Here is a 27,067-nt window from a genome sequence, read left to right on the forward strand (position 1 = left end):
CACCCATGGAGGCCAAAGTGAGAGAAGCCATTGGTTTTACCATGAACCCTGTGGAAAGGTGAGCTTGGAGACCACAAAAATGGAGAGCTACAGTTAAAGAAATGAGACAAGGCAGAGCGTTAGTGCAGCTGGACCCAGCAGCAGCCCGTGCTGCAGCGAGCAGCACTGCACTGTAGGGAACAGCATGGAAAGGATGCAGCTGAGTGCCCCTGGCTTGTGGAAGGGTAAGGGACAAGTGAGATGCACTGGCTGGGGGCAGCTTGGAGTGTGCTGGGAATCTGGCACCACATCCCCTCCAAATCCAGCACCCCACAGCACAGGGATGGAGGCAGGAGGATGCAGGTCCCTGACTCTGCATCTACGGGCAGTTCTTGCCCCCTCCCAGCCCAAACGTACCTTGACGCCACTGGTAAGATGCTTCCAGCAGCACATGTAGCAGCTGTGGCCCCTTGGCTGCAGGCAGGGGAGGAGAGCACTGTTTTAAGCAGATGAATATCAGTGCCCTCTTAACAGGAGGAAGTCGCAGACTTACTGAAATCTAAGATAAGTGGCCTCTTAAGCCAGTGGTGTGTCAAGTGGTTAAGGCAGAAGATTAGTGAGCAAGCTCTCCTTCCACTGATGGGAAAGCAGGGATGCAGCCTGCGGTCCAAACACAAGCATCTCCTGAGGAGAGACGGGAGAAGGGACAAGGACAGCCTTAGTGTCCCCTTTGCACTGTCAAGAGACACCACGTGGGCACCTCTCCTCCTAGCTAAGGACTCTCAGGAGGAGACCAACAACGATTAGGTGTTTGCAGCACGTGCTGGTTTTACACAGCCCAGTGGAGCCTGATTGCTAGGAGAAGAAAACCCTGTGGCTCATTCAGCATGAACTCATTATTTAATAGACAAAGTAAATATGAAAAAAAGGCACTTCCCACCCCCGCTCTGGTGCTGAAATTTACAGTTGTGAGAAGAGCCAGAGCGCTGCAGAGCTGGGGTATCTCTGGGTGACGTTTACAGGGCTCAGCTTTCATCGCAGCGATAAAAAATCCTGTGCGCAGAGATTATCTCCACACTGATCTGGATTGTCTTGTTCAGCTTTGGCCCTTATCCTAGATGGACAACGAACAGAAAACTGGGCCAGTGGCCTGAGGTCTGTGACCTCCTCTGCATGAGCTGGGAAGAGGAGGAACAGTCTCCAAGGTTCTTGAGAACTTGCAGCTTTGGGGGGCTAAAGAGATGGAGCCGTGGGGGCAAAGCTTAGATCACCCCCTGAGGATGCTGCACCCTTGACCAACCAAGCCATTGAAAAGGCAATCCCTGCTCTGGTGAGATCTCTGGTTTGCACTGAAGTGAATTAACCTGTGGTGGCTCCACCTCGGCATCTCCCCAGGGTGCCAGCCCCCCTGCCACCTGGCACCCTTTGCTTAGGGTTTTTTGGAGCTGGGGCTGAGCAGGCAGGAGGGAGGCAGCTGGGGCGTACTGGGGGGATGCCTTGATACAAACCTCCCTTGCCCTGTGCTGCTTCAAGTCAGTTGTCAGCAGCCTTCCAGCCGGATGGTGTCTGGAGACCTTCCAGCGACCACAGACTCTCCCCCAGCCCATCACTGCCACAGCACAGACGGGATTTAACGTATGTCTGCGTGTTCCCCCAACCTTTCCCCTCTCAAGACAAAGCAAGGAAGAAAAACAAGACTGCAGGTTTGGAAGGACTCCCTCCTCCAGCCCAGAGGGTGATGATCACAGTTCCAGACTTTTCTGGACCACGCAGGGAACTCCCAGCTTGCACAGAAGGGCTCAGCAATGCCACCCCATGCCGACTCCTCGCCGCAGCATGGACAGATGTTCCTGTTGGCTCAAGGTGCCATTTTGAGGTTTTTCTCTGCTCCCCTTTTGCCTCTTGACTTGCAGACAAGTGGGTGAGTGAGAGAGGAACTGGTTTGCTTTCTACCTCCCCTCGCAGTGCCCCTCTGCTTATTAGTTCTCCAAATATTTCATCCTGCAGCAAGGACTCTGCACTAACCCAATCCCAGGCAGAGGGGAAGCCGGAGCGGGTAGGACAGCGCGTTATCCTCATGGCATCGCTCCAGGCCAGCCTGCAGGGAGCAAGACAGGGCAGCTGGGGCCCTGCTGTACTAAATCTTGGTGGTCGGGGCACACATGGCAGCATCCCTCTGGCTTAGACCTGCTCTCACGCTTCCCAAGGGCAAGACAGTGATAGCGGCAGAGCACGAGCATTGCCTTTCCCCCCAGCAGTGTCTTTCCCTCACCCCCCAAAATTGCTCCACTTTATACTTTTGCTTTTCTCGGCAGCCAACAGGACGGGGACTGTCCCCAGAGCCCTCACTGGGTGTAGAGAACAGGCATGTGGAGAAAGAAGAGGAGACCTGTTTGTGGGATACTGGTGAGCAAGGTGGGGGCAGTTATGGGACAGAGGAAAAGAAATCCCCTGGGATTTCCTCCCATCAGCTCCCAGCCCCATTAAGAGTCACTGGGTTAGAGGTACAATGGCCTCTCTGGACCCTCTTCACAGTCTCCAGCTGAACAAGATGCTGGAGAAGTGAGGGGGGAAGAGGGGGACTTGCAAGGGGAAGGGGAGCATGGTGGGAACATTGCGTCCTCTGACAGCTCTGGGCAGCTGCTGAGGAGCTTCTGTAAATCAGAGTGGCCACTGGAGCTGCTCCAAAATCCAGCCAATGCCTGGGAGGCCATCGAGCACCCCACAACAAGGGGATGCAGGAGTGTCCCATGGCCCCCTCATATACTGATCACCCTGGCTGGGCTCTCCCCCCATGGAGCTTAACTCCTGGGGACGGTGCCGCCCCGTCACCATCTGCCCATCCTTTGCAACGCACCTGGCTGCACATGCTGGCTGTGCTCCATCCCCTCCCGAGGCTCAGCCAAGGCAAGCAGTGCTCTGGGATGCTCAGCGCATGCCTTAAATAAAAATAACTGCGACAGAAGATACCGAGTGCCTAACGCTAGCCTTGGCTTAAACACCTCCTGTTTGCAATGCTCCGGAGTCAGCGGGAGCTCATCCGATGAGAGCAGGCGGCACGCAGGTCCCCAGCCAGCCGCTGAGAGCAGACATGTCCCTGCTGGCACAGGACACCAAGGGGCTCTGGCTTCAGCAATAAATAAAGCAAGTAAACAAAACAAAATAGAAAAATCCAACAATGGTCAATTTTTTGAAACTTTAAATATTTTTTTTTTTTTCTTAAAATCTGTTTTCCTCTGGGGCTTTGTCTCTGTAAAGAGCTGCACTCTCCCTGCAGCATCTGGGTTACTTCCTCAGTCCTGGCTCTGGGGCAAGGGAGAAGCAAGGTCAGTTAGAGACGGGGACAGATGGGTGCTCCCCTCTGTGCATCACCGGCATGTATGGATTTCCACCACCCGATGGCAGGGTTTGCACTTGACGGAGCAGCACCAGTGGAATTTGCAGCTGCACCTTTCCACAACCTCCACTTCGTCCGTATGAAAGCCCCGGCCGCAGCACATCAGCTCGCAGCCATCGATGGCCTTGGAGGTCTTGTTGCACTGCCGGCCACTGGTGCCCAGCACCCCGTTCTTGAGGTCGTGGTCACAGAAGTCGGGACTGGAGTCCAGGTAGACGAGGTCCTCGTCCGTGTGTGGCTTGAACTGGGAGTTTTTGGGCACCAGCACTTTCGTGGATCCAATCTCGCTCTGCTCGACCTCTGTGGCACCGTCGAATTTCTCCTTTAGGACATTTCCCACTTTGCGGAAGGGGGGCATGGCTTTCCAGCACGTCTTGAACTCGCACGAGCCTGACACACCGTGACACTTGCACTCCACCCGCATGTTGTTCAGGATCGCCTGGAGGAACAGACACAAGAAACAAGATGGGATGGTCGGCTCAGGATGGATGCAGAAAGAAGGGTGCAAAGTATGGGGTCTGGAAGGATTGTGCAGGAAGTGATGTTGATGTACGTGAGCTGGTAGGATTAAATAAAGCCAAAATGGCTCAAGCAATGGCTGCAGAGCCCAGCTGGGATGCTGCAGAGCCGCACTGGCTGCCCAGGTTTCCCCCTCACCATTACCTTCCTCCCTGCCTCGTTGTTGTGGAGGTTCATTAACGCTCTGTTGGAAGAAGCCCCTTTGCTCCTCTCGCGGACGTCGACGAAGGACTGCGAGAAGGCCACGCCGTAGGCGATGTTATCGGAGCAGCCTGACCACTGGAAGCCTAAGGCAGAGAGCACGGATGAGACGTACAGCCAGCTTGCCTTGCTCATCCTCTCCAGCCCCGCTCTTGCTAAAATACAGCTGACCTGCCCCCTCTTCTGTCTTGCTGCTGACTAGGCTGGCCTGCCTAGGGGATTGGGGAAGCTGGGGATTGGGGAAGCTGGGGACTGTGGCCTTGTGGGGGGAACAGGGACAAGATGCTTTCTCTGTCCCATGGGTGATGCCCCCAGATGCCTTTTTGAGGGACTGATGTAGACTAACAGGAGGCTTTTTTTTTTATTTTTACCTCCTTTCTGGATGGCTCCAGAAAGTGGGCATTTCCATGCTTGGCCATTTTCCAGCCCTGCTAGTTTGTCCCATCCCTCCGCCCTTGCATGCTCACCCTGTGGGCTGCCCCCCTGCACCGTGCGGTCACATCCACACTTGTCCAGCTCGCCGCTGCTGCAGGCTCGGGTCACTGCGAAGGCCACCCCTGCTGAAGAGATGGCATAGACGAATGCTGCCTCCCGCGTCCCTGCAACAGCACAAACAACGGTGGGAAACGTGGCAGCAAGTGTGAGGCATGTGAGAGGACTTTCTGGAGGGGGTGCAGCCAGGTGTGGTGCACCCTTGATGTGCTGTTGCATGTGTCTCTGCTCCTCTTCCCTCCTAACGCAGGTGTTGCACATAAACCCCCTTGAAAAGCTGGTCTGAAAACTGGCTCTCAGCAAAACATGCTATGCAGAGCTATCAGGTCAAGCCCTTTGTGCTGTCTCTTCCTCCCAAGATGGGGTACCTCATGCAGGACACTCATCCTCCCCACTCCTAGGGATGTTGTTTGCTTAGTGCCAAACCTGGACCAGTCTCAGCAGAGACACCTCGGTGCTGGGAGATCGTCTGCAGCAGTGACAGTCCTGTCTTGCAATAGTGAAGGAGCTGGGAACTGTCCCACAAGGTTAAAAGCATGAATGCAATAGGTAAATTACAACCTGGCAATAAGGAAGGTGCAAAGGCTGTATTGCCAATGTGGGGAGAGCTCTCCAGAGCTTATATGGAGAGACTGTCTTGCCTGGTGCTTGCAGGGCACCTCTGCCATGAAATCCCTCCTGCATCCAGAATAGCTGGCTGCTTTCCACATCCAGGAACAGCCCCTGCAGCTGCAGATCCTTGTCATCCTCTCACACAGGGTCCTGTAGCTCCCAGCACCTCCCAAACTACCCTGCAAAACCCCACCCTGCTCCCAAAGCGCCTTGCAAAACCACGCTGGTCCCCAGCGTGCAGCCCCTTCCCAGCTCTTGCGTCTACCTATGTGGTGCCACACGGTTAGGAAGAGCTGGTTTGGGAAGTCAGGGGACACCCCTGGGCATAAACACACAGGGCGGCGTGGCCAGGGATCAGCTCTTGCAACACCCAAATCCCCACCGTCCTCCGAGGCCGGTTGAGGATACAGCCCCTCCATCTCTGAGCAAGGAGGGTTGGCATTTCGGGTAGCCCCATGCTCGGTGTAGAGGGGGGGACAGCTTGCGAGCAGACATCACCCCGGCTTGCCGGTTGGACAGAGAGCAGCTACTTTGGTGGTCGCAGCCCAGACTTTGGTGGCCCAGCTGTAATCTGGCCCAGGCGGCAGTGGCTGGGGAGGACCCAGCCAGCGCGGGGACTGAACCGCCTCCAAGTTAATCGAGGTTAATAGTAGGATCGTGTTGGTCGGTTTGTGCTGTGGCTGCCTAAAAAGAGACGACTTTTAGTTTCTGGTATTTCTGGTATTTCCAGTCCCTGAACCTTCACAAGAAGAGATCTTCACCCCTGCGTTGAGGGGAGGAAAGTCAAACAAGGAGCTGGGGGGGGAGGCTTTGTCTATGGGTCCTGGGATGGGAAGCGAGAGGGCGCATCAGAGATGGCAGTGGCACCTGAGGGGAGGCAAGGGCCGCTTTGGTGGTCTCCAGGGGTTGCAGAGAGGCTTTCCCCTCCGTCTCCTCACCCTGATGCTCTGGTTCCTTGCTTGGTTTGATCACAGCCCTGTGCCTCCGGGACGCCTCTGTGCAGCGGGGGTCAGAGGGGCTAGGGGCTGCCCTGGCCATAAATCCCCCCGAAGGCTGGCAGCTGGGGGGTGGTGGTGGGTGATGATGCTGACCTTGGAGGGTCCAGCCACCGCGTGTTTTACTCACATCGGGCGGCAGAGGGCTGTCCTCCCAAGGTCTCGCCCACAGACGGCTCTGCTTGAGAGCAGCACACCAGTCTGGCAGCGGTCACCGCTCCGGGGCTGCCCAGAGAAGAGACCGAATAAATGGAACCATGGCTTTTCGGAGCAAAGCTCCTGGGCTTGGCGGGGAAGACATTAGACCGCAGGGCGACTGCAGGGCCCCCCGCTCGAACTTGGCATGTCCTTGTAAAAGATCCAGGCTCTCCGGATGCTCTGGGCTGCTGCCTCCACGCAATGGGCACCCGCTGGGCGTGAAAAAGGTTTGGGGTGGGGGGCAGGAGCACCCAGCAGCTGAGGAACTGCAAGGGTCTGGATATGCTGCCCCCAACACTGTCAAAAGAGCCCTGTTGAAATGCCCAGCGAAGACCCGTCAGCCCCAAAATCCAGCACTGGGCCATTCTCTACTCTCCCCAGCCGCTGGCTCAGGGGCAAGCAAGCAAAACCCATCTGCAGCCCACTGGGCTGCTGTTGTAGCCATTCCCCCCATGCAGCATCACCCCAGGCACGCGTCCTCCCGGCTCACCTTGCGTTACCACCTTGCCAAAGACAGGCAGGGTGTCCAGTGTGGAGCAGTTCCAGCGGCGGTTGCGGAACTGGTACTGGCACTCCTCAATGGCCAGCTGGGCTCCGCGCCGCACCGAGTCCATCACCTCCAGGTTCCTCTTGCACATCTGCACCTGGCGCTGGATCAAGCCCTTCAGCTTCTCGCAAGTCTCCTCCTCGGAGATGCTCCCCACTGAAGACAGCTTTGCCAGGTACCTGCCGCAACAGCCAGCACGACTGGTTAGGAGGTAAGGTTTGGGGGAGCACGAACTCATGTTCAGCTGGGACACCCTGCACCACAGACAGTGAGGAGAGTGAGCTTCTCATCCCCTCCATAGCCGAGGCCTGGTGCCCATCTGGGGTCACCTTAAATGTGCCACTGCAGTGGCTCCGCAGGATGTGTTTTTGGCTGGCAGAGAGCAAGCCCAAGCAAAACAACCATCCCTCTGCAGCCTGGTCCCCTGTCTCTGGGGGAGCCCAGCTGCTGGCTCCCCTTTGCCTCTGTTGCCTGCAAGGAAGATATTTTCGGTGTTGTCTGAATGTGCCTGGTCAGGTCTCCTGAGTACCGGCACATCCAAGTGCTACTAGGAAAAGCCAGAGGTCTCTGAAGTCAGCCAAAACAAGCAGGACAGGCGCTCGGCTGCCAGCTCCAGCTGCCACACTGCTCCCGCAGCATGGCTCTGTGCTCATCACCGACAAACATTGCCCTCCAAACCACTTCCCTCCTGCAGCCTGCTTTTAGCTCCCCCGGCCCCCAGCAGGCAAGGATGGCCTCTGGGAACTGCCAGGTTTCCTGTCACTTGTGATTTGAGCAGGGCTTGAAGTGAGGAGGACAGAGTCAGGAGCCTGCCGTGGACAAAACCACATATGCTGGGCACCTCCTCCACCAGCCCGGCTAGCCAACGTGGCCATGAGGTCTTTGCCGACCTGGAAGAGACTGGGCCAGCGTGGAGGTGACGTGCTCTACTTTCCATTGCCCCATGCTCAGCAGAAGGAGTTACAGAGCTGCTCTTGAGTGTCAGCACTAGGGGGAAAGAAGAGCTGCCCCTTTTGGGGCAAGGACCCCACAAGCTCTTGACATGTCCCCACCGAGCACATGGGCCCAATGGTCCATCCTGCACATCCAGTAACCCACCCCACTGTGCCTTGCATGTGTGCGTGTTCACCCATGCCCCAGGCTCTGGATCCCTGAGGGGTTTTAAGATAGACCCGCACAGCTCGGTCAGGATAATCCCAGATCCTCTATCTGTGCCTGTGCCAGCATGTGCATAGTTGAGACTCCCTCCTTCCCACAGCTGCTAGCACCCGGTTTAAGTGACACTGCCACTGGTGGAGCCCCGTCCTGCTGTGGAGCAGGGACATCCCCTGCGTTGCACAGGCAAAACTCATGCGTGCACCCGCTGACCACACCGAGCTTTAACGTCCTCGGGAATCGCCAGCATCAGCTCATGTTGCTACCTCATCTGCACCAAGAGATGCGAGTACTGAGCGAAGGCTTTTTGGAAACCTCATTCCTTGATTCTGCATTTCCCAGCCTTACAGAGCTTGTGGGTTTTTTTGTTTGCTTGTTTTTTTCCTCCTCCTCCCAAGTTGCGACATCCTGCTAAGGATTTTTCCTTTGAAGCCTCGCTTGCCTCCGAGAAGTGACTGTGCAAAAGTGGCTCCTGCTCCCTGCCTGTTCCCATGTGTCCCAGGAGCCAGATCTGCTGACTTCAGCCACAAAATCAAGTTGTCACAGCCTCTTCCTCCCATTAGTCCTGCCAGTCTGCCCCAGGAGGAGAGAACAGGATTTTCTCTTCTGTGCATCAGCAGAATTATTCACCAGCTTGGTTTCATGCTTACAACTGGGAGGCCGTGGGAGACGGTGAGAAAGCCGGCTTGGCTTGCAGTGTCCGTGGGGAGTCTGCATGGCGAGCCGTCAAAAGCATTCAGCTTTCCTTGTGCATGGAGATCACTTGATGCAATGCCTCTCGGACAGCGGGAAGTGGCAGGCTGCCGTGGTTTCAGAGCCAAGTTCTTTTCTAGCCTTTATACTAGCTAAGCATCTTTGCCCAAGGCTTTCTGCTCCTCCAAGGGCACAGCCCTGTTTGCAGAGGACCGGCCGTGCAGCTCCCTGATGCACACGGCTGGCTTGGAAACCGCACCGTGGTCAAACACAGGGCTGTCACCTTTCTGCTGGCCCCCGCACCGTGCAACGAGCGTCCCCATCCCTGCGCTGTGGTCCCAGACACAGGGTGCAACAATTGCTGTTCCCACATCTCGCTGCACTCGGCTGACCCAGGATGAAGGCAGCAAATCACCCTCTGGAGCTTTGAGGGGGTTTGACACTGAGCAAACCCAGAGTGACTGTGACAGCCCTGTCCCCTCCCAGGTCCAGCCATCACTTCAGTCTGAGCGTGGAGAAGCTGATGCACAATGAAGCGGTGAGATTCATCCCAAGACACCGTGGGTCAGTTGATCAGCTTTGAGCCTGGAAGCCAAGAAAACCATATTCTGCCTCCAGTACTAACCCCATGTGCTGATTTGGCTTTTCCCACTTCCTGCAACTTAAGCAGCATTTATCATAACAGGGAACCAGCTCCTGCAAAGCAGCACGGCTGGTCCTGCTGATGAGTCAGTGCCCGGTCCAACTGCAGGCACCTTGGCAGGAGAGCGCCGTACCGCAGGTGTAACAGCCACATTAACATCAGCTCTACTCAGGATGGGGGCATCATCTCCTTTTCTAATATATTTTCCAGCTCGGCGGGATTCTCCAGGCAATGGGGAGCTATAAATTCAAAGCACACATGAAGAAAAGCGTGACCCGAGCCTTTCAAGCCTTTCCAAGTAGATGTGCCTGATAAGATGCCTCCCCAACAAGCGTTTAATGCTGTTTGGGATGATAAAACGAAGGCCAAGGGTACTTCAAAGATAGGTAAAGCTCTCCAAGAACAGGTCTGGTAATTTGTTTTGCAAGGCAGGCAAATCAGATGAAGCTATCCAGAACGGTGCTCTGGCCTCTCTCCCCCATGACAGGTCCTCTGTATGCCATCATCCCTCCTCAGCCCATGTGTGTCCTCCCCTCCTTGGGGATGGAGGCAACTGTGCCTAAAATGCCATGGCCCCTCAGACTCCCAGCTTGCTACCAGTCTTCTACGTCCCATGAGTACCACCACTGCTTTCCAAAAAAGGTGGTTTTTGGGTGGGGTAGAGGCTCCCATCCTGGTCCCTGGTCCAGGAGGAATCCAGAGTTTCGAGTCAAGGATGTAAGGAAGGACCTTTGCTGAAGGACCTCAGCTTTGAGGCTTTCACATGGCATCTCTCCACACTATATGCAGGGGCACCGGGCAGGAACATCTCACCCCCTTTCCCCTCTCTGGGGCAGCTGAAGGGTGAGATAAGAGCTGGGAAACGTGCTCTGCCCTCAGCAGCACTCAAAGCTGCTTTCATGTCGCAACTCACGGAGTGTTTCTCGGGGCTGTGGAGCCCAAGCAAGGCACCAAACCTATCTGCAGCATCCCACGGTCACCATGAAAACCCAGCTTTAGCACTGCACCTGGTCCTTAACGAGGACCTTGCTCCAAACTTCATTTTCCTGGACCGAGGTGGTAGAAACCACAGACAAAGCCTTTGTCTACTTGCACACACAGCAAGACAGGCACAACAGGAGGAAACCCAACAGTTCCTGCCCTCTGCAAGGTCTCGGTGCAGATCTCCATCCTGGTACCACATCTTGATTGCTGTGCAGAGCTGCACAGAGCTCTAGATTATGACTTAATTCTCACATACAGCCTCAAAACAGCCCTGCTTGTGGAAAAAACCCAAATAATGGCATATTTTCTTCCCTTTCCAAGATTGGGCAAAGAATGTTTCAAGGGGTGAGCTGCTGCCCAAGCCATTTGCTCAAGTTTTGTCTTCTTGTTTCACCATGGCATTTACGTTTCTTTTCTCCTGCCTTTAAATCCAAACAAGTCACTCACAGAACAAGCTCCCTTTTAATAAAAGTCATTGATTTAACACAAAACTGACAGAAAGCCCTTCCTTTTTTTCCATCCACAGTATATAGATCAAGATTGAAGCCCCATAATTTAAGCAGCTGCAGTTGATCCACCCTGCAAGATGGCAAATAAGGAAACCTCAAATCCAGGGAGCTTTGAAAAGGCGGGGGCGGGGAAGCCCTACTTAAATAAAAATTACGATAATAATTTCAGGAGGAAGAATAATTGGTGGAATGACGAGAACACATAGGAAGAGCCACAGCAGTTGGCAGATAAAGCCAGAAGGAGAGGGGAGGAGATTCCCTGCCGTGGGAAGGTATGGAAATTTGAGTCATTGACAAATTCTTAATAGAGGCGGTTCAGGGAAGATGTAGCAGATGTCTTGGAGAAAGCAGAAATCTCTGGTGTTTCTTTTATTTAAACAAATGAGTTTCAAGTGTGAGAACTCTTTGTACTGTCTCATTTGGGGAATATTTTCTTTAATATGATAACAGTGAGACCCAGGCCAGTGGCATCACAGATATATCACTTAAAGATGCTGAGAAGTCAGATGAGCTCAGAAGCTTCACCCTGTTCAGCAAACACTCAACCTGCCTGGCCAAGGCTACAAAAGGTTTGTTCAAGTCTTAAATGGCAAAGATGCTTCAGCTCTGCTCCTCTCTGAGAGGCAGCCTCTGCAAACATCCTCCCTGCTCATGGAGGAACAAAGTCAGCCTGAATCAGTGGCCCATCTTTGTGCCTCTTGTGGCTGGACATATGGTCAGCCAGTGACTCAGGGTTGTATTTAGGATTGACACTGTCTAGTGCAGACAGGTTTCTTCTGAGGAAGAAGAAAAGGCTTGTTCAGGATTTAAAAAAAAAAGGTACATGAAGATAGACAGATAGATGCATACAGATAGAGGTACTGACCAGGAACCACAAGGAGCCATCCTGCAGCTATGGAGAAAAGGATCATCTTTTCCTTGTTACTTTCCTCTTCCAAGCAGAGACAAGGCATGGAGAGATGTCCTAGGGTTGGCAGGTCTAGGTGGGCCAGAGAGCCCCTGCGCTTTCGCGTGGTGTCCGGCACTGGGCTTAGTACCACTCTCCCTGTGCCAACACGGCCAGGCTCGTAGGTACCACCCACATCCTTGGCATGGTTCGGCAGGTCTGCGGACTTGGGCATGTTCCTGTCAGGATCTGCCAGAGACCTGCAACTTGCAACATTGCCCTTATCCAGCTGATGGTTCTGCAGCAGGACATGTCACTCCCAGAGACTAGGTATCCCCCTCTTGGGATTAGATAGCCTGCCTTTCCATCCCTTCTAAGTGTAAACCATGATTTACACAGTCATCATCTGAGAGTCTGTCTGGTTTCTTCCCTGGAAGAAAAGCAGCTCTCTGGCTCAGTCCTTCCTGTCACAGTTACTGCACATTTCATCTCTTGGCTGAAACCGTGCTTTTCATACCCTAATCCCCATCTCCCATTAACAGCTGCCAAAACAGTCTCCCAGGAGGAGGCATTGCCATGCTCACCATTACCTGCCTACAGACCTGAGCATGCAGCTCCACCGCCTGAGCTCTAAGGTGAGCTTACAGCTCAAATCCTGTCCCCCCTACATCGTGGGCCATGCACCTAACACCACGTGCACCTAGCAAACACCCATCTACCCATGCACCAACCATTGGTGGTGGCCTGCCTCCCCCATCACAAGTCTCTGGGGACAGCGAGATGGCCCAGCTGCTGGTCCCAAGCCAGTGCTGCTTCTTGGCTTTCTGAGCATCCAGGGGCAACATCTCCACTTTGTGATGGGGAAGACCAGGATGGAAGCTGGGAAGACCAGGATGGAAGCTGGGAAGACCAGGATGGAAGCTGGGAAGACCCTGAGAGCGGCATCCATTTTGGAAATCTGCTTTGGATGTGTAGGAAATATCCTTTACTGCATCTTCCTTTGTAAGTCAACAGAAGCTACTCTTGGACTCGAATACAAACAGCCATGCCTTGTTGCAAGAGGAGGCAAGTGCAGGCCACCAGGCTGAGCTCTGTGGGAATTCCCCTTGTGCAGCGCTTCAGGCTAGACCTGGTTGGAGAAAATCTGATAAGTTTTTAGTTTCAATCAGAATTTGCAAAGATGTGGCGAGAGAAGCCGTCTGCAGGATTAGTTTGATCTCGCCCAACTTGCAATAGACCCTAGGCTGCTCTCCATCGGCCAAGATACTCAGTTAATTTTTTTCCCCCAAGTAATTTCGTGAAAGCACAATACTGGCTCCAGTTCTGCTGAGCCAGCCAGATCCTGCACGCCGCCTTCCCAGCTGCAAACTGCACCAGCCCATGGCAGCAGCTCCTGGAGAGCCTGGAGGATGCTGTTGGGGGTCACCCACAGGCATGGGGGGCAGACACCCTGGGGCTGGAGGAAACAAAGTTTACCTGCACTTTGTACCCAGAGCAGAGTCTGCCATTTGAGCAGCATTGGATGATTGAGATTTTTGTGGATTCGCAAGGCTTTCAAGCTTTAAGAAAAAAAATCACCAAGTACTGTAAGAGCCAGTGTCATTGCACTTGTAAGGAAATACGGAAGAACCTCCTCGAAACCATTAACCTCCAGGATTGCTCAGCAATTTCATCATTTTAAGAAAGTCCAGATAAATGGCTGTAATGCATTTCTCTCCATCAGCACGGATGAATTAATTGAGAGGACAGTAGCTCTCATCAGTGTAACAAATATTTTTTTTGCTTCAATGCAAAAGTCCAGTTCTGACTCACGGAGTTATAGCAAACCACTGCAAAAAAGAAATCTGCTTCTTGCTGTTGCTCATAATTGGAGCTGCTCCAGTTCTGCACAATCTGGGGTGCAGAGTGGTTTTATCTCTCTCATGTCCATCCTCCCTAGAATAAGGCTCTGCTGCTAAAGATTGGGATGTAGTTTTATTTGAGGCTTCCTTAGGACACAAATGCCCATCACTGCTGAGGAGCCAGAGCGCACAGGTCCCTCCTACACCCTGGCAAATGCAGCCCTGAAGTCTTCCTGCCAGACAGGACCAGCACTCAGAGACAAGCCAAACTGGTTGGAAGTCCAGCACCAAGATTGGCAGAGGCAAGATGCAACCCTTAAAGCCAGTCTGTTTTCATCGCTGAGCTAAAATTAGCTGCTTTTGTCAAAAGTGGCAAGGATTGTAAATAAGTAAATAAAAATTAATAAATATTTCCAATGGAGGCTGCCGGTTTCACTCTCCCTCCCCTCAGCCTCAGGGAATGGGTGTCACTGGTTGCATACACCAACCTCGCGGACGCAGCAGGATCCCCAGAGCAATGCAAAGGAGCCCTGGGCACCCCAGAAGTGGAGAGCCGCTCATCCGACCCACAGCAGCCCTCAAAGCAAGGAAATTCTCCATCAAACCCCATCGGTGCAATCCACCATCCCGGCCGCCAGAGCAGATGTGACTTGAGGAACTTTCCTGACACTATCCTCGCATCAAAAAACAAGAGCACAGGGAGGGGAGCGGGGCTCGGCAGGCGCAGCTCTGCCCTGGAGCTAGCTGCACCTGCCGAATCAGCGCCGTGGTGGCATGGCATCCGCTGGGAAAATGTTGGACTGGTTCCTCGCCAGGTGGAAAATGGGAGGGTCGCAACGACAATGCAAAGAATCTCGTACAAAATTAAACCAAGCCAGGCTCAAGGTGAAGTGAGATCTCTCCGCTACCAAAGCTGGGGAGACTCACCTTAAAAAAAAAAAAAAATCAAGTCTGGTTTAAAAACAGAGGGATTCAAGTGTAGGACCCCAGCATGCTTCTTCCCAAATCCTCTACATTGCACAATGATCCAAACCGGCACAAAATGAGCATTCAGGCTGCTCTTGCAACATCCTCGAAGCTGTCAGGGATGAGCACGGAGAATCAGGCCCAGCGTTTGCAAAGCACCTTGTGATGTTCAGATGAAAGGGGGCCAGAGAAATCCAAACTCCTTTTATCCCTCCCTCTCCAGCCCTCAAAAGTAGTTACTATTAGAGAGCAGCTGCTTAGCCAGGCTTGTTCGGATACTTGCAAGGTTCAAGCTTTCCCAGAGTGCTCAAATTCAGGTTTTTTTTAAAAGGGTTTAAAAGCCCATCTGTGCTCCTGGCCCTTTAAGCCAAGTCTCAAGCCCAGACGGAAGTTTTAAACCCCTGTAAATAGGGGGTAGACGGAGCTGCTGGTGGCACACCCTGCTCTGCAGCGGCATAACCGCATATCAACTACCCAGCATACATATGGAGAGCCTCCTCCAAAGCCAGTTTTAGCTGCAAGAAAATGGAGAGAGGCTGTAATGATTTCCAGATAGCTTGATAACCGGGGGTCTCGCCCATAAAGGACCCCTGCCCTGTTGTATCTGATGCTTTCCGGTCATGGGATTTGACTCTCATCATTCAAACCGTACGAACAGCTACAGATCACAGCAGCCCCAGTGCCATGTGCAGTTAGTGGATGCTTACACCCACACCCCACGTTGCACATTTTCTAGTTCACCTCTTCAGGTGGGCTTCCCTCCCTCCAAAATAGATAAATAAATGAATAAATAAATAACTACGTGACTGCTTGCCCTTTACCTCCCTCTGAAACCAGAGCCTGGTGCTCGCATGCTGGCTTTAGAGAGGTGCTCATTTGGCTGAAACCCTCTACAACCTCGCCCCCCAGCATCGGGATGGTTTTGGACGACTGAGAGAACATGCTTCCAAATTCAACCACACTACTGCACGTGCAGGTTCAAGAGCTGAATCGAGTCTGTGAAATGTGAGTTGCTTTGGAAAGTAACTTAGCTATTTCCCCCGTATAAAGGATGTCCCTGGACTCCTCCAGAGATAGAGCAGAAGCTGGAGGGACCTTCCCATGCACAACCAGCTAGATCTAAAAGGCACTAACTACAGCCCTTTATGCAATTTTACAGTTCTGCGCCTGAAGAGGCAGGAGGAAAAGCTTTAAAACTCTCTGAGCCTCCAAAGGCAGGAGGAAGAGCAAGCGCGAGGCTCTCATGAGAAGGGGAACAGAGCATCTCTTCAGATTTGGAGAACAGAGGTTTTCTGGATAGACAGCAAGCCAAGCAGCAACTCCCCAAACTCAACACTGAGAAAATACACCTAAGGTTTGCTTCCTAACCAGAGAAAAAGTAGCTTGGTCTGTTTAATGAAAAGATTTGGCAAAGTCCCTTCCAGCTCAACAGTCGCTGTAGCAGAGCAATCCCTCCGAGAGATACCTAGAGCGTCTCCCTTCTATACGGGATGGGGCGGTTCAGAGGACACCATTTGCATGGCCAGAACAAGCCCTTCCCCACAAAGCCAGGCTTACAGAAAAACCTTCAGCTCAAGTGTTGCAAGCAGCGTCTCTCTGAAGCGCTGGGGGAATGCGAGTCCGGACAGGTCGAAAGAAGCTTTGGAGGGGGGGGAAGAAAAAAAAAGTCACAACTGAGCTTAATCACTAATCCAGCAGGTTTCTGGAAACGCAAACTTCACCGTGCGCTGCCACCCAGCGCACACACCTATGCGCAGAAATATGCGCCCAGCGAGGCTGGATCCGGCCCCGGTGTGCTGGGCACGGGCTGGCAGCGCCCGGGCAGCTCCGTGATAAAGCAGAGCATGCTGGAGCCCACACGCGTGAGGCTTCACGAAGATGTACGAGGCACACTCATTCCTCGAATATCTGATAACTCCTGGGATCCTTCTAACTCTCTTTATTGCCTCCAGCGGCCTTTGTTTCTGATGTGAGAAGATAAACAATGGGAATTGTCTTAATCCTAAAGGCAAAGAATAAAAAGCACGAGCCGTGGACGATCCTTTTATCATGATACATTCGCAACATCAAAAAAAGTGGACCCCCTTCCTTTCAAACGCACTGAAATGCATCTGCTTTTCCTCCCCTGTTGGCAGGAATGAGCCCTCCGCTCTCCCACCGCTGAGCCCCCCGCGCCCACCCCTTGCCTCGCCAGCACGGACGGCTGCACACAGCCCTCCCCGTCTATTGCGGCGAACCACCCCTCCGCCTCGGCTTCCCAAATACCATCCCAGCTGCTTGCGGTGCCGGGGACCCGGGGGGTCCCACCTCCGCGCATCCAAGCTGAGCGGCTCGTCAGCCTCGCTCGTGAAATCCCCCTTCGCCAAGCACTTCCCCGTGCCCGTCCTGCGGCAGCCGAGGCTGCTTCTCTCCGGGGACCTGCCACCATCCCGCAGGGCTCCTTCAGCAGGACTTTCTCCCTGCAGGAAAAACACTCCCACAGTTCCCAATATACCTTCACCAGAAGCGTGACAGCTTAACAGACCACCTCGATAGCTGCTATGATCCACCCACCACTTGCCGGAGACGCGTGGCGCGCAAATCACTCCATCTGGCAAAGGAGGAGGGGAGGAGGACTAAGTGCTAACGCATCTCAGGCGGCTACCGAAGGGCGAGCACCTTTTCCCACGGGCAGGACACTCGGAGAATGCCGCTGACCTGGCACTTTCCCCGGGGCGTAGGGAGCATCCTCCAAAATCCACCCACGTCCCACAGCCTCCGGCGAGCCAGACCTAAAGGCAGGAGAGATGGGAGGCGGATGCGGAGAGGACTCCTCGTGCTTGTGGGACCGTGCCCACCTGAGCGCAGGTGTGGGGAGAGGCACAAGCCACTTGGGATCTTTCGTGCCAACAACCCCAGGGGCTCCCCAGCTGGCTGTGGTGTACCTGCCCTTGCTGATGGAGACCTGGGGAGGTGAGATGGAGGTGGCCCCTGTTCCCAGCCCGAGAGCGGGTCTGCTGGCTGCATGCACCGGGAACTAATTAGTTCACGGCAGCCGGCAACGCCGGGAGCAGGGGAAGCGCCATCTCCCACCAGAGCAGATTAATTAGGAGGAACCGGTGCCTTCGTTCAAAGTTAGGCGGGAAGGTGCTGTCATGCTCCATCCCCTCTGCCCCGGGGGGGGGTCTCCCCAGAAGACAGTCCCACCGCTTTGGCAAACACGCAGGAATTTTCCAGAACGATTTCCGCCCCTGTTTACCTTACACATTATTTCAGTGTTTGTTCAGCGGGTTCCCAATGTCACCGGGCTCCTCTGTGGCGTGCGACAGCCCCCCGCCACCCGTCCTCCTGCCAGAACCGGGGGGCCGAGGCGTGGGCAGCCCTGCCCGCCGCAGATCCCCGGGGCCGGCGCGCTCGGCTGCCCCAGCCCTGCCAAATCCTTCCCCGGACCGCTGACCCTCGTGCGGCACCTCGCCAACCCCCAGGCCCCGCTCCGACCCAACGCCGCGACCTCCATCGTCCCCCCAGCGCGGTCCGGGTTCACGACTGAAGGCCAAAAAGGGGACGGGGGCTCGATAACCGGCCCCTGTCCACCCGGCCTCGTTAATACACCGGACCCGAGCGGCTGGGGAGGGTCGGCATCCCCTGCAGCCCACCTGCCCGGGGATGCGGGCTGCGACCCCTGCCACCACCGAGTGGCATCATTGCTGGAGGAGGGGGGGGGGGAAGCTGGGGGTCGCACCCCGATGCTGCCCGACCCCGGCGGCACCTGCTCCGCCGCCCCCCCGGGGGGGCTGGGGGGCTATCAACAAGTGTCAGCGCTAGCCCCCTCCTCCCCTTCCCTCGCCCCGCGGCTACTCACAGCCAGTTGCTGGCGTTGGCCGAGAAGGTGGCGAGGATGATGAGCAGCAAGGAGCGCAGGAAATACTCCGGGCTCATCCTGGAGGGCAGGCAGGGATAGAGCGAGAGGAGCCGCAGCCGCCCCCCTCCCCACCCCGAGCCCCCGCCCGGGGCAGCAGCAGCCGCCGCCGCAGGTGGGCGCCGGGCAGGAGCGGCGGCGGCTGCGGGCGCTGCCCGGTGGATGCGCCCGCGGCGGCCGCCGAGCCCGACTGTCAGCTCGGCCGGCCCATCCCGGGATGGAGCGGCGGGCCGGGGGCGGGCCGGGGGCGGGGGCAGCCCCGGGGGCCGCCCCAGCTCCGCCGCTACCTGGGCGGGACCCGGCGGCGGGGACACCCCCGGGGGCGGGACGACGGCGGCGGGGCGGGGGGGGGGGGGCGGCGGGGAGCTCTGCCGGTGCCCCCTGCCCCGCTGCAGACACCCCCCCCCCCCCCGGTCCCTCCGCAACCCCCCACCCCCGGGTGGGTTTGGTGGGAGCGGTGGGATGGGGGCACCGGGGCTTTGCTTCTTCCTGGAGGTGCAGGGAGGGATGGGGGCATCTCGAAGGTTTTGGGGTTTTTTTGTTGTTTTTTTTGTTTTTTTTGTTTTTTCTCTCGCATTTGATGCTTTTAGGGTAGTTTCCGCGTGGCTGTGAAAAAACACAGCCCTCGGGATGGGGGGGGCCTGGCGCTGCCTCGGGTTTCCGTATTGCTGGGAGCAGCCTGGGCATCGCCGAGACTGCCTTCCCCATTCACCACCACTCGGATTTCCCAAATCCCGGTATCTGAGGATTCACTGTAAATGCCAAAGTTTGGCATTTGAGAATTCACAGACGGGGAGAGGGGTCTGGGAGGTTTCTCTCAGGAGGGAATAGCGGCCAGAGCCGGCAGCAGGGACGAGGTTGCAAACTCTTTTGGTGTCTTTGCAGGGCTGCCCCCAGGGAGAGCAGCCGGCCGCGGAGCTCTGGTGACGGGCTCCGGGCTGTGCATGCGGAGGGTGATGCCTGACCGAGTATCAAGGCTTAAACCCACCTCTGAAGTTGTCTAGAAAAGTCAACTCTTGGGAATCCCAGGAGCTACTAGCAGCATGGCTTGCCCACCCTGGAGGCCAAGAGATGCGGTGGGAATCTATCTCCTCCCCCATCCACAATGCCTCCATCTATCCCCAGCGGTCCACGTGGGCACGAATGACTTAATTGAAAGCCAGGAGCGACATGAGATGGCTGTTTGGTGTGAAATCCAAGACCCCAGGCATCCAACAACTGTGCACCAAATCTCCCGACAATGTTGTTAGTTAGGTCCATTACTAAAACCTCTTGCTACCATCTCTAAAATCTTGCCAAGCTGGTTTGGAGCTATTCAAAATTCCCTTTGTCTTTTCAACTCCATTTTCCTGCTCTCAGTGTAGCTGGGACACACTTATTCAAAGGACGGCAACTCGTACCGGGCTGCACACATGTCTGTCTAAGTGTATTACACCTACTTTAAAATCTCTGCATTAGTTCCTTGTCAAAGCGAGGATTTAATTTCAAAGTGCTTTGACTTATATTCCAGCTCCTGACAGGCGGCAGCCCACCCTCACCTAGTCATTCATCTGGCTTTCATGTCCTTGCTGATTATCCCGGTTGAAAGCGGGATGCTGGCTGCTTTGCTGGAGAATCGGAGGTTGTTGCTGTGAGCCCCGACTGGGTAATTCAGTGCAACTGGAGCTGATTAATCTGGCTCATCGTTGGAGACAAAGCCGTGGCCTTCCTCTGGCTTCTAATCGCTCTGGGTGTTGAGTGAAGTCATCAGGAAGGCAAGAGCTAATTGAAAGGCTAAGGGGAATGAGAGGTTAGAGGGCCATGGCTGGCTAGCCAGAGCCACGTGGGTCCACGGGAATATCATATTTTTAGGCCTCGATTGTATTATTCTCTCCCCAGGGAGAAACACCAGAGAATTCAACAGAAGCCAGAGGGGTGGGCATGGTCCCAGGTTTCTGCATGGGTCACAGGGGCTGGTGTGGACACCTGCAGCCCGAGGAACATCCCTGGCAGAGATGCTCCTGCTGCCAGGGCTGGCTGCTGGCAGGCTCAGGGCACCCCGCGGCTCTTGTTGGGGTAGCTGTGATGGCAGGATGGTGCGGTGGGTGCCTGACATGAGCGGGAAGACCTCTGTGAAATGCCATAGTTTGATTTCCCAGGGCCCTTTGTATGGGCCCCGTGTGCTCTGGGTGATGAGAGTGGCTCCTCTGCCCCATGATGTCCCCTCCCAGCACGTGGCTCCAGACTCGTTTCACCGGCCCTGTGTTAAGGGTGGGTTAGGTTAGGTGGGCCAAGGAGGTGTTTGGGAAGGCAGATCCCCCGGTCACTCTGCTCCTCACCCTGCTAGCAGCAGCAGAGCTTGCCAGCCACTTGGCCCCAGCACCCGTGGAGATGCTCCCCCCCAGGTCTGCTCCCTCCTCCCTTTCATTTCCCACCTTCTACCTGCAACACACCTGCCTTGACACCTTCTCCTGGCTGGGGCGAGGGGTTGTAGAGTGTGTCCACCTGCTTCTGCAGGAGGTTCAAGCCACTGTCTCCAGCGTAGCAAGTAGAGCAGAGGGGAACATCACGACTTTCCCAGCAGGAAGGGAGGTATATGCAGAGGTATATGCATGAATGCCAGGCTGTTCGCAGCAGTCACAGCGTGGGATCACATCCACGGGATGTGTTGGGACTAGGGTGTCCATGGACTGGTGGGTGGGAGCCCCATGCCAGAGGGAAGGCAGATGCAGACACATCTGGAGTGAGTCACCCTGAAGGGAAGTGCTGTGTGAGCTATCTGTGGAGATGATAACGGTGTGGCTGGGCAGGAGGGGTGTTTATTTTACAGCCTCTGCTGTGGAGGAGATGATGAGTGTGAACGGACAGAATGTGGAAACGGGCACTCACCAGGAGAGGGGGGTGTCCCTTGGTCTTTTCAAAGTTACCCATGAAACACCACTCAGTCGTTACCTGCAGCTGAGGTGCTTGCTGCGAGTTAGATTCTTTTGGCCTCTTAGAAGATGCCAGGTTGCTGTAAACGCTTCAAAGCCCAGCTGATTTGGAAGAGACGAAGGCCCAGATGCAGGAGAGCATTTAAGGGAGCTACCAGATCTCCTGGCCTTGTGCATTGGTGCAGAGCATCCTCCACAGTGGGGCCCCTCCTTTGCCACCCTTTCAGGACAGCAGCTGGGGGCGAAGAGCCCTTGTCACCCCCAGTGTGGCTTGGAGCTCAGCGCCTGCTGACCACCCCAGTGCTGCAGGGCATCGCTCTTTATTACTGCCCATGTGGTGCTTTAATGAACATCAAAACCCCATTAGATAAGGCGGCTCCCTTTGATGTGTAAATGTTTCGTCGGATGGGAAGAGGAATAAAATGCACTTGATGAGTGTTTCATAGGCTTGCCCAGGTGCTTCTCTATTCAAAGGCTGCGGAGAAATTACCATCACCATATCACAGGCAAGGGAAAGGTCCCAGTGGTGGTAGCAGGAAGGGTGTTTCCAACTCTGAGACCGACGTGAAAGCACAGAGCTTGCAAATCATAGAATCATAGAATGGTTTGAGTTGGAAGGGACCTTAAAGGTCATCTAGTTCCAACCCCCCTGCTGTGGGCAGGGGCAGCTTCCACTAGACCAGGTTGCTCAAAGCCCCATCCAACCTGGCCTTGAACACTTCCAGGGATGGGACATCCACAACCTCTCTGGGCAATCTGTGCCAGTGCCTCACCACCCTCACAGTGAAGAACTTCTTCCTTACATCTGATCTAAATCTACCCTCTTTTGGCTTAAAGCTACTACCCCTTGTCCCGTGCAAAGGACCGTGCAAAGGTGTGGCCAGACTCTGGATTTAAGTGATATAAATGCACCTACACTGAAGAATAAGTGCAGGCAGGTAGCACTCTTGCTCAATTTCTGGATCTGACGAGTGCTATTAATCATCGAGGTTGTGGGAGATATTCTGCAGGTTCTTTTTTACTTTCTGATGCCCCTGGGGCTTACGAAATGGGATTGAAAGTGGGGTAGTCTGCAGTCTGGACGGTGGTGTCAGCCATGCGATGGGGAGAAAAGCTGTGAGAAAGAGGGAGGCAAAACTCATGGGTGAATCTGAGGCTGTGGGAGTTGATGCTGAATAGAAATAAATTCTGTTTTGAACTTAATGGAACATAAATATCGGACACTTAGCAACAGTACATGTATTAATCCTGTCCTGGAGAAAGGAGAAGCTGTTCTGAGAGCCTCCATACCAGAAAACACAGGACAATTGTACTCCTTTATAGAAACCTGTGGTTTTTCTGATGAAATTTATTTCAAACTATCCAAACATTTCAGAGCAGCACTGATGACTGCTCAGAGAAAGTGCTGTATAGGAGTGCAGTTCACAAACAGAAGCAGCTTTGCAAAGATGAAAATTGCTCTGACAAAAGAACTGTGTCCAGTGCATTATAAACAGTGAGTGGTTGCTGTAACCCGTGCTCACCTGGTTGACTAAACACAACATGATGGTCACTAGAAAATCAAGACGGTCCTTCTTCAGCTGCAACAGGAAGCCTTTAGGTCCGTGTGGATTGCAGAGCACTTCAGCATGTGTGCTTGGGGATGTGCATTTATTTGTGTGAGTCTTCAGAAACCACAGGTGCAGACGTTCAGTCCTAACAAATCTGCCATGCCATCACCTGAAATTTGGCGCCAAGGCTGGAAAAATTCACTCCTCTGAGTTTATTGTCAAATAGGGCACTGAAAAAACCAGCAGAGTGGCTTGGGATTTAAGGTCTTTGCTTTTGGATGTGCCTCTGAACAGACCATGAAATGGCAAAAATGAGTGTTTGTGGTGAATTTGTGGGTGCTGTCCATGCGGGAACTTAAGAGCATCACTGAATATGGTGAATGCTTTCAAACCAAACTATCGCAGAAAGAGCCAAGTTTTCCACCAGCCAAATATATCCTTTTTCACAGGGCTGTGAATGAATTGTCCCCTGGCTTGTACTATCTTCAGAGGAGATTGTATCACAGTTCCAGGCTCTGGGGTTTAAAATATATCACAACTGACTTCACCACTCACCCGGGCGCCATCCAAACCAAACAGATTGTAGCACTGCTGAAACAAATCTTGATCCAGGTGCCGGACAAGTGGTCATGAACGGTGATGCACGTGCAGCGAGCCAGCACTGGAGTGACAGCCAGCTACTGCAACCTTTGCCCTACTCACCCTGCCTAGGAAGAAAATGAGATTGCAGGCTGGTCGGATACATAACACCCTGATCGACTCCTCTTCAGTGCTTATTATACCTCCAGGCATTCAGGAGCACTGAGACTTCATCCCCCGTCGCTGGAGCCAGTGGGAAGCCATGCTCAGCTGAGCAGGGTGGGAGGAGGGATGGTGGCCACCAGGATTGCAAAGGGTCTTCCAGCCTGGCCATGGCCAGTAACGGACTGGGCAGGGGTGAACACCTCTTGTGGTGGGGTTGTCTTCACATTGTCTTCACATTCAGCATGTTGCAGATAAGACCTATTCCCGCACCAGGTGGTGAAATCAATGCCGAGGTGCTCAGCCTAAGTGATGCTCACATCTCTCTTCCTGCGTGTGACCGTTTTCAAAGGAGGTTGTGGGGATGTGTCTTGCTCCAGGTCTCTCCTGGCACCACCCAACCTGTTAGTGCTCTTGCCAGTGTGGTTTTGGCCCAGCCAACTTGCATCCCGCCAGGCAGTGGCTAGGCAAGGTTCAAGGGAGGTGTTGTCCCAAGGAATGGGATAGACGAGGCAGCTTTGTTTTAGGCTTAGCTATATGGCCCCTAGCAGGTCCATACCATTTAACCCTCTGTAGCAGCATTCCCTGGCCTATTTTGCTTAGTCATGCAGACAAAACCTTTTGGGGATACAAACCCAGAGGTGGGAAGGGACAGAAGAAAAATCAAGGAAAAGAGAGATGCTAGTTGGGATATTGGGTCTACTGATGGTGAATAAAATGCTGCTGGAGAAAATCCTCTAAATCTCAGGCAGCAAGAAAAACTGTGCACCAGAGCCTGGAAAGAGCCTCCAAGCTTCCTCCTGGGGCAAGGGCAGAGACAAGCAAGCTTGCCTGTGCCAGTGGAGAAGTCCAGGACCAAAGTCCTCTGCTGCATCTCACCCAAGGTGTCTGCCTTCTCCATGCATAAATTTGCCCTCTTTTCTTTGGCAAAGAAGTCGTGGAGCTTCCTTCGCAAAGCCCTTTGAAGGCCATATGGAGTATCAGTAAGGAACAGAGTTTTTTTCTGTCTTTGGCTATCAGACAAATGACAAGACACCGGCCTTACGGCAGAGCATGGCTATGGAGGACATCAACCTGTCTTCCCCTTCCCTGAGTGGGGAATGTTTTAAATGAGGACAGCATTTCCCCTCCACACCCATCTCCAGGAGGTCCCAATGTTTGTGCTGAACCATCTCTTCTGCTGGCGTAATGTACAATCTGCATCCACAAAGTGGAGGAAACAGAAACCTGAGATATGAGCAGCATCTTCTGGAGAGCTGGTCCGTTGCTTAATGGGGCCTCTCAGATGCAAATGCAACAAAGCGTTGGCCGTGGCTTTACAACGTCTTCATGCTGGTGGCTGATGAAGGCGCATGGGTAGGGCTTTGTCTCCTGGTTGGAAGGAAGATACAGGGCTGGGCTTTGGGAGATAACCACGCGACAGGTTCCTGCACTCAGACCAACTTCGAGTCCTCTGCTTTGCCAAAATGTAATCAATAATTGAATCTGATTATCCCTATCCAAATCCTTGTTTCTGCTGAAACACATCAGGAATGAAGCTCGCACAGAAGTGTTGGGCTGTGTGGGGCTCCTCAATTTAATTTTTTCTTGTAGCAGGAAGCAGGAAACTTCTTATTTTAAGTAATGTTCTTTTCAGAAATGACTGATTAAACAACAGAACAGGAAATGTAAGAGACAGTAAAATCCCCTCAGCTGTCCAGCGCATTTCTACGTAAATATGGTGATAAAATGATGAAAACAAAACCTTTTGGAGACAAAGGCAAGTGAGAGACCTGGTGATGCAGCAGCAAAAAATCTATACTTTGTTATAATAAAGTGAAACCACTATGTTTATCCTGTGTTTTAGAGGATTTCACACAGTTATTCTTAGGAAGGGAGGGAAGCCACGTAGAAATCAGAATAGTTCAGATTTTTGCTAAAATATTTGTACAAATCAGGTTATTCAACTATAGCAAAGGACTTCTTTGGGGCTGTTACTTGTGAAATTATCCTGCAAAACTGGAAGGACCGTAAATGCTTGGCTTTAATAGCTAGCTACATACAATGCAAACCTAATCAGTGAAGCTTGAAACGTCTGTGGCAGGGAAGAAAGGCAGAGTTTTATGGCTCTACGGAGACGTGCAGAAGTCCGGACAAAAAAGCTGCCTAACGCACACAGAGGAAGGGAACCGCTGATCTCCCATCTGCTAAAAGTCACTCCGTGGTCAGAGACAACGGGGTGAATTTTCCGTGCTGACGTGAGCTGCCTTTGCCTGGGTTGGTTGTGAAGGCTGGGAGGAGCCGTAGCTCGGGACCCCCCTTGCACCCAACCTCCCCTGGGGTGTTCGGGCAGCCTCCTTACCCCTGACTCCCACCCAGGCTGCGTGGCTGTGGGGCAGGGACCCAGCAGAAACCATCCCAGCAATTTGGGGAAGAATTAGGGTCGCGCTGTCTAACTTTCAGTTTTGCCTCCAGCAAAGGCTAAAAATGTTCCACATCACTTAGAGGTGTCAGGTTATTTAGCTGTAGGCTGGGAATGGCCCTCAGAACATCTCGGTTACACATTACCCTGAATATCTCAGCAAATTACTTGCAGCTAATTGAAATAAAGGAAATGCAGTGGCTCGGTTTATCCGATGGACTGTATATAGCAACGCAACCACTGCATTTTGCATTGATCATAAATCAGGATTTATTATCCCACCTGGCAAATATTTACTTAATTTTTATTTTTTCTCAGTTGGTACTTCCTTCTCACGTCAATATAGCAGCGTTCATCCCAACTAAAGTCAATAGTTTCTTATTAACATTCCAGCTCTAGAAGTGCAGAGCCTCTGAATCATCATTCCTCAGAATCCCAAATCTCAGTGGTTTTCAACCTGCTTTGGTTTGCTGCATCCAAAAAATTTTCCTGTGGCAATGCAGGCCCTTCTAAACCAACTTAACTGTACTGATAACAGACTCCAGGTTGATGAGTTACTTTCTGTCGATCCCATGTAAGTAGGGATTTGCGGATCAGAGGTTCAAAAGTGCAGATCCAAGAGATACATGGGAGACAGTCAATCAGTTAGGCGTGAATCGTTTTGCATGTTGAATTTAGAGGGGTTCTTCAGCCATGGGGCAGATGTGCTCCACAAAACCTCTAACAGAAATCACCAAGGCTGGGACTGTTGAGGTGAGCAATGGCTGTGGGTGCTTGCATATGTTTGACTTGTGAATATGAATATATGTATATATTGATCTGTGAATTTAGCTTGAAGTCAGGAAAATGTTGCATGGGTCAGGGGATGAGAAATCAGTCCTGCACTGGCAGTGCTGCGTCCATCGCCTGTCCCCTGTTCATGGGAAAGATCCTGGGGACAACGTGGTG

General features: G+C 53.5%; 1 protein-coding gene across 2 annotated transcripts; it reads right to left on the bottom strand.

Annotated features, from left to right (window-relative positions):
- Positions 1–1,030: 1,030 nt before the first annotated feature.
- Positions 1,031–18,577, bottom strand: WNT4 (Wnt family member 4). 2 transcript variants are annotated; one of them, XM_075027695.1, is made up of 5 exons: positions 18,459–18,577; positions 6,884–7,119; positions 4,564–4,695; positions 4,040–4,182; positions 1,031–3,815 (listed from the first exon to the last, which is right to left on the bottom strand). In XM_075027695.1, the coding sequence occupies exons 1-5, from the start codon at positions 18,533–18,535 to the stop codon at positions 3,348–3,350; spliced, it is 1,056 nt and encodes a 351-aa protein (XP_074883796.1). In that variant the 5' UTR covers positions 18,536–18,577; the 3' UTR covers positions 1,031–3,347. The 2 variants fall into 2 exon arrangements, with proteins under 2 accessions (XP_074883796.1, XP_074883797.1); XM_075027696.1 differs by lacking the exon at positions 18,459–18,577 and adding an exon at positions 17,112–17,186.
- Positions 18,578–27,067: the final 8,490 nt, after the last annotated feature.

Source organism: Buteo buteo, chromosome 5, assembly GCF_964188355.1.
Source record: "Buteo buteo chromosome 5, bButBut1.hap1.1, whole genome shotgun sequence".
NCBI lineage: Eukaryota > Metazoa > Chordata > Aves > Accipitriformes > Accipitridae > Buteo > Buteo buteo.